This window comes from Odontesthes bonariensis, chromosome 3 (genome assembly GCF_027942865.1).
Source record: "Odontesthes bonariensis isolate fOdoBon6 chromosome 3, fOdoBon6.hap1, whole genome shotgun sequence".
In the NCBI taxonomy this organism is placed as follows: domain Eukaryota; kingdom Metazoa; phylum Chordata; class Actinopteri; order Atheriniformes; family Atherinopsidae; genus Odontesthes; species Odontesthes bonariensis.
The window spans coordinates 18275779-18286625 of NC_134508.1; the positions used below are offsets into that span (position 1 = coordinate 18275779).

At 41.0% G+C, this 10847-nt stretch overlaps 1 protein-coding gene across 1 annotated transcript in view; it reads right to left on the reverse strand.

The window, feature by feature from the left end:
* Positions 1–10081, reverse strand: part of mdfi (MyoD family inhibitor) — a 28509-nt gene extending 18428 nt beyond the window's left edge. Inside the window, exons 1-2 of the mRNA XM_075460676.1 lie at positions 9627–10081; positions 7456–7646 (exon numbers count right to left, since the gene is read on the reverse strand). Coding sequence (XP_075316791.1) covers positions 7456–7606 — 151 coding nt within the window. The 5' untranslated portion in view covers positions 7607–7646; positions 9627–10081. The remainder of the gene's footprint in view (positions 1–7455; positions 7647–9626) is intronic.
* Between the last annotated feature and the right edge of the window lie 766 nt (positions 10082–10847).

Genomic DNA, 10847 nt, shown 5'->3' on the forward strand with positions numbered 1-10847 from the left:
ACTTATGTGTGTTTTCGTATCAACTTCCAGTTCTTGTCACAAAAGCTATTGTCTCGTGCATTCAAACCACCCCTGGACAGGTCGCCCATCCGTCATAAGGCTGACACAGAAAGGCCAGTCATATGGCCAAAAAAATTGACCTCCAATTGTCGTTTCCTTAGCTCTTCTTCCTTAATTCATTGGAAGGAGAAATTCTAAAGGACTCAGGAAAAGACCACACTTAAACTAAACTGTGGTGTGGCTCTGCTTTATGTACTTTGTCTAAAAGCAATCTTACCACATTGTTACGATATCATGTTAACAAAATAAGATATAACACAAGATAAATATTTGTTACGAAGGTTCATGATTTAAAAAGAAAAGGAAAAGGCAGAAAAGTGAAAAACACTGTTGCTCCAGTTTGCTCACACTCATTGCCACGTCATCATATTTATCCAGACGAATCACAGCTGACACGACTGGATGAAATTAATCAACTGTCGCTTTGAAAGCTGCGACCACGTGAAATTGTGGGACAGAATCATCTCCTTTCTTTTGTGAAGGATGATCCTGTGTGTCTTGTGCTAAAGGAGATAATGAAGGAAACACTGAAGTTCTTTTCCTTAACATATAGAGAATGTGAGCATATCTTTTTATGGCTACTGCTCAGATACTCTCAGGTCATTTAATCCAGGCAGGAACCTTCCAAGTGAACCCCCCCCAACAAAAAAACCCAACAACAACTATCTGACCTGACCCAAAGACAAACAACCACGCACAGTAGCTATCAGAATCCATTTCTAAATAACCTAATATGCACCTTTTAGGTCTGTGGGAGGTAAGCCAGAGTACCTGTATGCAGAACATGCAAACTCCACACAAAAAGGGCCCTAATTGCAATTTGAACCAGGAAACCTTTCTGCTGTGAGTCGACAATGCTAACCACCACGCGACTATACAGTCCTGTCTGATGCGTGTGCAAGCAATTTCTCAGACCCATGAGGATTTCAGTATCCTCCATCAAGCGTCAGATATGAATGTCACAAATAAGAACTGTTACCCTCAAAGCTGCCAAATCTCTGGTCTAGAAATATATGCGTGTACTATAAGCTATGTATGTCACGGGCAAGCTGTGATTAGGTCTCTTTTAATCAATTCCCTAAACCCTGATCATGATTATAAATTCCTTGAATATACGCATTTTAAATGTGACTGAGTAACTCATAAAAGCTTTGGTAATACTGTGACCTTGATGGAATGATCAGCAATCCCACTGTTAATGTTAAAAAGTACTTCTTTGTGGTCAGATACCCTCCACATGTTTGAAAAAAACAAAATAATATCTAACACACACACAGATTAAGCACACAAATGAGAGTTTCACTGAACGTGAAAACACATAATCATGATTTACCTTTGGGATTAAAAAAAAAATAGTTTTTCTTTTTTCATTTAATTTCATTAACATTAACTACGGTAAGTGAGGCACATCATGCTGACGAAGCTACAGAAAGATTAACATAAATGACCCCCTTGGCGTAAGTCTGTGCTCCACTGAGCTCATTTTCTTGATCACAATCTACATAGGAAGTCCAACAGAAAATAGAAATTCCTAAATTGATTAAATAAGAAAAGAGAACTAGCACTGACACATATCAGACAATTTCTTAGTTTCACATTTGGTCATACAGTTTTTAATTTTTCATGTTTTTCATAACAACGTACAATTGGCCAGAAAGTCTGCATTTCAAGACTTTGCTCTATTTACCACAAGTCTTGAAAAAAATCATCTTAAAACATGAAAACCTGCACACTCTGAGTACGAGTTGAACGATTTGATCTCATGAACCCCTTCATGCCTCAGTACAGCACTCTGTTATATATTTTGGGGTCTAATGAGTTAAAAGTGCATGGTTCTTGTGACTTAACAAGCTTTTCTCTCTCTAAGCGTTCAAAACCGCAATTGTTGGACCTAAACACGTTCCCACCGAAGCCATAGTGCCATCCAAGCAGCCCTTCAACCAATTGCGTGTTGGCATCAGCTTCAAACCACCAAACCACTCGACCTCAGAGCCATTTCTATGATCTGAGAAAGATGAGTCTCTAATCAAACTCAGACCAGAGCAATCAAGACTTGCTCGGGAAAGCTGGTTGTATGTTTGCGTGTTGAGGTGATTATGTGTGTTTGTTTGTGAATGCTTGAATGTGTTCCTCTGTGTGTTCGCGTGCATTTGTGGTTTGCTCTTACGTACACGTGTCAGTGGCCCTGAAGGGGTGACTCAGAGGAATTTCAGCCTTCTAGTAAACGGTGAAGTTAAAGCAAAAACATACGGATCACATAGGGTAATGATTAGCGTAAACACGACACATGCACACAAACACCCACAAAAACTATTTATATGAGTAGGAAAATGACGTGACATATCCTGTATCACCTGCAGGGGAGCGCATCCTGCTGTTCCTTTGGGTATGATCTCGTATAGGGAGCACTGGTTCATAGGGAACCACTGACAAAGCTCAGATGAGTTTGCCGTTTCCTTTAAAACCACCTGAACCTTTTTTTTTTTTTTTTTTTTCTTACAGCTTGAACATTACTTCTATTGTGTATGCAAAGTGAGCTCACAGCACAAGTTGTACATGCGCTTCTCTCCACAAGCTGCAGGAAACAGGAATAAAAGAATACAAGGCACATGCTAATGAAGTGAAGCCTTCATCAAATAGTGCCAAAGCCTAAGCTGAGACTCTGACAAACAAATTAACACTTGACAAAACATAAAACTGTACCTGTGCCCATGTTAAGACAGTGACTCTGCAAGTTAATCCCTGTGCTGCATTTGATCAAGTATCCTGTCCTGCTTTCAGTTAAAAGAAACTTCTCAATTGTAAGCACTCTGTGCACCAGAGCAGAGTTAGAGCAGAGGATACCATTAGCTGCTCTGTGGTCAGCATTAATGACTGGAACTGATTAAATCAAACAACAGCTAGGGCTCTGACCAAGACAAGAACACTCAGCTACAGCATTGGTGTGGTTTCTATCTCTATTCCTCACAAAAATACACACAAAGCGAGAAAGAAAGAAGAGACAACTTTTGAGCTGAAAACATGCCAAAAGCAAAAAGCACACATGCAGACACATTCGCTGAGAGTGCGGCTTTGGAATATATCCAAAATCAGAGATTATAGTTGCTGCGTGGAGAATGAAGACGTGTAAGCTCATTAATGACAAAAACTGTCTGCTGTTGAACAGGCTCAAGGGGAATTTAATTGTGTTACTTTGTCTCTGAGAATCTTCGAGGTCATGGGAAAATACATCTGGAAAATACATTGTTCCACTCGTTTCGTGTTGCATGTGAACGCTGTGGGGCTGTGGATAGACAGGTGAAATGAAGCCTTGTCATGTTACTTAGTCCATGCATTTTCTTCCACTTATACGAGGTGTCGTGGTGGCAACAGGCTAAGTAGTGTTGTTTCCAGTCATACCACTCCCCAGCAATGCTTTTCAGTTGCCCCTTGAAGATTGAGAGATGTTCCCAAGCCAGATAATATACGCAATCTCCTCAGCAAATTCTGAATCTAGACCTCCTCCTAGATGAACATGCAAGCAAAACCTCCAAAGGAAAGTGGCCAGCAGCCATCGTAATTAGAAGCCTGGTCCACCTTTTGTGGCTCCATTCAAAGTAAAAGAGCTACAACCCAAGCCCAGCCTCTTATTTGCCGGCCCACATACACATGAACACATGCACACTTCTTCAGGAAGAAGGCTTGCTGGTTGACATTGTTGCAAACTTTGAATAGAGTTGCTAGATTTATTGACTTTGCAGACCCCTTTTGCCAGGCATTTTTTGGTCATTTGAATAAAACTGAGATGTTTTCTGTGGAAGACAGTATCTCACACTGCTTAGTTATACATGTAAATGTAACCCAGAGTTGCTCCTTAGACAGTACAAAAATGTTTTTTAACTATAAAACAAGAAGATTGAAAAACATGAATATTCTTGAAATGTATACAAAAAATATACCAAACAACGTAAGAGTACAATCATGCTCCAAATTAAAAGGTGGCTAATTTGATCAAGTAGATGTGCCAACTGACTTAACCTTTGACTGTTCAGTGAGTGCAGTGAGAACTAGAAGCAACATGACTGAATTAAAGGAAAATGAAAACATTTAGCTGTTTTTTTTTTTTGTTTGTTTTTTTAATCTGTATGATCGGCGATGCCAATATAGCTGCAAGAATTCATCAGCCCGATCCACAGGTCCACAAACAGTGTTTTTAGTGTTCATGTCATGGTTGTGTGATTTGTGTTATTATTTTAAAACCTTAACATCAGCCTAAAAACAACGTTGTTACATTTCTTCCCGAAAGACTAAAAGACAACAATCGGGGGGTTACCACCAGCTTTTTCAATCTACAGTGCAGCAACAGGACCCACGGTTAAAGTGTCTCACAGAGACAGTGAGTTTGTCACGTCAGCCACTGGTGAGAGACGAGAAAGTGCAGGCCACCAAAGCAGCAGCACCAACATATGCTTACATGTTTGTGAGGTGGTAAAGAAAGATCAAGCGTGCTCATTTTCGCCGTTCAAATATGCTATAAAAACGCCTCAAACTGCTCCTTGTTTATTTCAGTCTCTGTGAGAAACAAAATTAGACACAAGTCTCAACAAACCTCAGGCACTAAAAAGGGAAAAGTAAGAAAATAGCTGCGTCAACACACTGAAGCAAAGACAGATGAACTGGAGAAGGGAAACAAAATAAGCTTAGTTTATACTGTGACATAAACAGAAGATTCACTGAACAGTGGCGAGCACCAGGGTTGAAATACAAAAGCTGCTAGATACCTAAATCGAAATACCAAGTCTACATAGGCAAGGGAAGTAAAAAGTGAACAATTATCTGTTCTGCATAAATTACGACTGGTTCAAAGAACCAACAGCGCTAATTCACAGAGCACTATCATTACTTGCTGTTTGCTTTAGAAGATTAATTATCACAGGAATTTGCAAATCGATTGCATGTTGACATTGTGGAAAGTTTGTGGAAATAAATTGATTCGGAACAAAAGGGATGATCTGACTGGGCTCCAGTGCAGCTGTGTTTTCAGTATGTATCACAGTTGGTGGTTTGGCTATGTTTGGAGAAAGCAGAAGCTCGCCATTTGGCTTTGTTTACTGTCCGACAAAGAAAGAAAGAACGAAAGAAAGAAAGAAATGAAGAAAAAGAGGGAAAAGTTGTGGTGGTGAAAGAGAAATGGGGATTTTAGCATGTGGTGTTGAAAAGCTTCTACTCTACACACAGACACCTCATCGCTTCTTAATGCAGAGTGAGAGCCACGCTCTCAACAAGAAAAGGCACACATCTATCGACATACACACACACACACCACCATGGTATGGCCTTGTAATGACAGAGTAGAGCTCTATGCACTCCTAGAAAACACTGCTATCTAGGTATCAGGGGAACAGGAACAGGTACACGATTTCCTGCCTTGCATGTGTAGTTTTACACTATGAAGGAATGATTCTTTACAACCTTCTGCTACAAGCTATCAGGAAAAGAAGATAAACTTGTTCTAGACTTCAGGTTTGCTGCCCACTGACAGTGAGCGAAACACCCAAGCAATCAGAGCTGGGCTGACTGCAGATAGTTACAGCACAGTATCTATTAGTAGACAGATGGAGGATGGGGACATCATCTTCTTTCAAAGGTAGCTTACCGACTGACAACAGTTGACAAAAGCAGTAGCAAACAAGGTTGGCACTGACTCATCTTTAAAAGTTGTTCTAAGCTGAGTTACAGAAGCAGAAAACTCTCAGAAATATGAAAAAAAAACAAGAAGTGACTGGCAAGCACTACTACAGCCCCATCATCAACTGCAAACTTAATCAGCATCCAACATGAAATTAGTTTAGACAACGTGATTCTGACAAGAAATCTGTCCAAGAACTCTGCGCTGTTCATACAGAGGTGGGCTGGGGCAGAACTGAAAGCAGGGCCTTGTTGCCCTCGTGGTAGCCTGATCAATCTCGTCCGTCACACCCTGGCTCACCTACCTACCCTCAGCCTACAAACACACTAACACCCAAGTAAACTTTGGTAGGAGAAGCCACAGAGATATTTCACCTTCCTGAGGAGTAAAGTCAGCATAGCCAAGAGAACATGTTTGGGCACAAACTCCCAGTATAATACCTGTAAAACCCTTCAGGAATTATCATTAACTCTATAAATCAACACTGTACATACTTACATTCATCATGGTTGACCACGATGCCTAACAGAGAACAGAGATGTCCGTGTGTGATATGAAACTTCAATGCAATAATCACATAAGTAGGGGCTGCGTATTGCCTTTACAAAAGAAAAGAAAACACAAATAAAACGCTATAAAAGAAGTATGTGAACCATTGAACATTTTTGTGGAAGGTTCCCATGGCAACAAGGCACTTAAATCTCTGCACACTAGCCTAACTGTTAACCACACCTACACTAATTACCCAAGAAGACCTGCGCTCGGATCTACACTCGGTGCTGTTGTTTTGTTTTCTCAGTGAAACTTGAGGGAACTTGAATCATAAATGGCGGATCCTGAGTGAGTCATTCACGCACCTAACTGCCCAGAGTTGAGTCCACATCCCCCTGTTCCCGCCCCAGTGTAAGTTAACCCTTACCGTGACCAATCTTACAAAGACAAAGGGTCATGGGTTCATTCCCAAAATCCCCCGAGCCCCATTGGGGCATGTCAATGTTCCACTGGGCTGAATTGGTCCTGACCCCTCGGATCGTCGAAAGGCAGCACGTCACCTGAATACACAACTGTTGCGCCTGTCACTGAGAATGCTGCTGAACTATGAATCACAATTATCGTCCAAAGAACACAAAACTGAACAAAAGAAGTTGCTAGAACACAGTCTTTGTCTAACGTTTGCTGTCACTGGTCAACATCCATCCATATGCACTAAAAAAATTTTTTCTAAAAGTTTTTAAATCAGTCTTGTTCACTCAAACTCTGACAAACTTTCTGCTGCAATGAGCTTCACAGGCAACTGTCGGATTATGAGTCATCCACACACCCCAATACAAGATGGCTAAAGCAGGTCCTGCCTACCACACTGCATCATATTCCACAACTTGCATTTTTTTGTTCTGTGACTAAGGACTATGCATATGTCCATAATTATCAATACCTACCATTTCGCAGTGGCATATTATCATAATTCAGAAATTATATGAATTATATTATAGCTTCATATAGAAATCTAACATATGATTCAAGAAATAATGTGGAAAGAAACTAATATGTAAAATTGTTATATTATTGTATTGCTATCTTGTGAATAAAAATCTGCAGGCCCATTTATTGCATAAATGGAAGCTCTGACTGAGGCAAGCTTGACAGAAAATGGATAAGTCCTCCCCAAACTCCACACTGGAATGAATTGTGTGCTTGCGTGCTTTCTTTTGGAGCTTGTTTCTTACCCTCACTCAGACAGGGGTTTGGGTTTGGACCGCTGTTTTCGCTCTCCATGTTTGAGGTTGCATGGGGACTTGGTTGTGAAGCTGGTAGACCAGGGTCTCCATCATCAGGTGGCTCTGGTGAGATTGCGGCGACACTCCTCTCCTCATCCATGGGCCTAAGCCTGGCTTTACAGGGGGGGAGGGGATTGAGTCTGAGGAGATGCATGCAAAACACATGAAAGATTTGTCAATGTCTTCTTGAATTAGGCACACCACATTTGAACACATTGTGCTGTAAAGGGAAGTAAATACTGGAACAGACTTGCTATAAGGAAGTGAATTTAGTCATTCCACTTATATCAAGCTTTCTCAAATATTGGCTCAAGGCAAATCAGATCAGTGCTCAGTTTTTCAGTTTTTTTTCTTTCTCTTTATGTATTCCACAGGTAATTACAGTATATATGTACTACAAGATTATAGTCGCATATAATAGTTTGTAATGTTTTCATGACCTACTAAAGAACCACGGCTGTAAATGATGCATTTTGCTAAAACCAGGCGTGTGAATTAATTCCAATCCCATTTATAATTAATTTAGCACTTATGATCATTAAACGTCACTGTCTTTCATAAGGAAAATGGGTAAAAGTAAAAAGCAAATTGAGCAAGGCACTAATAGACGTTTGCAGTGCGTCAAAGGGAGAGGTGCAGTCAGGCTCAGTTAGAGCCAAAATAAATCCCTTTCAGCTATACTAAAATCCTTAAAGGAATTGGCAGTCTGCTCTCATGAAACAATGCTGACAGCACAGAAACATCTAACAGTACCCTCCCCTTTATGAGTAGCTTCGAAAGTCTTTAAACTTATATTGGGCAAATAATGATTATGGTGGTATTTATTCACTTCTCTCCAAGTTGAATAAGAATCACTGAAACGCGAAAATATGACATATACAGTTCAAACAGCCCTGAAAGAAAACGTACAGGAACGAATCAGTTATGATGAGCAAAGGTCTTTATTTTTTTAAGGTAGATGATAGATGTTGAGCTGACTCTTTAGAAAACGCGCAGGACAGCTGAAACCTTGTCTTGGAACATTTAGGCTAGTCTTTAACAGTGAAACAGAATCTGCTGCACAAGCAATATTCTGTCATTCAAATCAAAATAATCTTTTATACTATTCAGTCATTTTCTCTAATCACCAAAGGAATTTGAGACCATTGTAATTGTGCGATGTAACTGAAACAAACATTATTTGTGTTATAAGGCCATAGTGACGTAACGGCATGAATCCATTGTGTTTAAATCAGACGGCGCAGAACGACAGATTTAGACGAAACTGGACTGCTTCCATTTTTTACTAAATGGCTGCATAAAAAGACCCTTGTCAGTTGGTCTTCTCGCCTCTAGTCTTGATTAATTGCCTGGAATAAAGTCACAGGTGTGCTTTATATAGCATTGTCGAGGGGCTTTACACATCCAATGAACTTCAAGCACGTTCCGTAACTCTTTAAACTAGACAAGTTCAGCGAAGCCTCACGTGCTAGCTTGTATTTATCGCGCGCCTAGCCTGCCTATGGAGCTCAGCTGGGTAGCTGTATGCGCGCTCCCGCGACTGCTCGCTCCGCACTCGGAGCCTCTCAAAAGTTTTGACAAGCCACAGCGAAGTTTAGTGAAATTGCTTAACAAGAACACGCCAACTGGGGCTAGGTTTGCTTGGTAAACAATCAACTCTCCTTGAACAACCTACTCATACTAGGTTTTACACTTTTGAAACGGCACGGAGTGTACAGAAGTTTCGGGAAAAGAGGAAAGTCATCGCACCGCACACACACACACACACACACACACACACACACACACACACACACACACACACACTGTACGTGCCAAAGCTTTAGTTTAAATGCATTCTTCTAACCAGCTTTGATGAGAGTCAAAGTGTTTCGTTTGGAAGAATATAGTGCACCGAGACGCAGGGCATGAGCACACTAAATGGAACTGACATCTCACAACGAGTGTATTCTGTTTACCTTCATTGCAGGTCTACGTTCCTCTTATTTATAACGAGTCTCTGCATGTTCAGGCCGAACTCAGCTTATAAGCTCATCTCAGCTCCTTTTATTTTGCTCGACTTTACATGGCAGACTACCTTACTTTTACCTTCAACGACACTACAGGAAACAACGTCTTACCTTCTTTCTGGCTGGGACTTAGCAGCCGAGATTTTGACTAAATCATCTCCCAACACCTCAGGTGGACAAGAAGCCCTCCTAAAGACCCCTTTAGTCCTCTTTGCCTCCACGTTCGTCACTTTACACGAGCACGCAATTCTCTCCTCGGCTCACGCAGGTGACATAAACTCCAGCTTCATTGCATTTTCTCCAGCAGAGATGGTATTCTCTCCGCCTCCAAAGTCTCACTCCGGCTCGCCCCGTCCTCCAGCAGACCAGATGTTGGGAAGTTTGACTCTGCAGGCAGCTCGTTGAAATCTCTTTGTTTGCGCTGCGCGTTTCCCTGAAATTTCACTGTGCTTCTTTGAGCAAAGACCGATAACGCCACCTTCCCAATCCTGTTTAAATTCTCAAAATGAGCTGTATATCCTTGCTGTGGTTTTGTCTGCCTCTCCCCTCACACCCACTGAACTTGCCCCAGACTTTGCGCTGCTCCTACTATTGGACAGGAAACTACAGTCAGCAGCTATTGCGCTTCCTCCTGGCTTTAAAGTAGTTGGGCAGAACTGAACTGTCATATAATGATCCCCCTTAACCCGAACCAGACAAACCTTTAACACAGGCAAGCTTTAATCAGGAATTATGATTCCAGAAACCATGTCTTTTGTCATTAATAATAGACAAACAACAGCAGCAATCACGTGCGGTGTTAAACACAGTGTGTCTGCAATGAGTTCATCGTTTGTATTTCAGTCATTCTAGTACCATTTTTGTCCTTTATAGAGACTATTGGAGACTTTCCTGATATAAAAACAATCCCGTGTGTGCAGGGGAAAATGTGAGCACTTATGATTGCTGTAATTCTAATATAACTGAGTCTAATTACTTCAAAAACTGACCCGATCTTTGTTCTATTGTGTGTCACTGTTTTTAGTTTCCTTGCTGTTGTGACTCACTGTGGGAATTTTCTTCATTCATCTGGTGCACACAAGGCATTTAAGGACCAAGTTAGGTTTATTCCTGTCTGTGATCCATTTCGAGTAAATCATTCAGGGCACATCCTCTCCTTGTTTGCCACTTACATCAGTGGGTCACAACTATTAAAACCTGCATCACTGACAGCACGAGTCCTTCTTACACCAAGAACAGTACTCAGAAACTACTCAGTCATCATAACCATCATACAAAGGGCAGATATCAACATTTACTTAAAGGATAAGATCGGTTTTTTGACATTGGGCC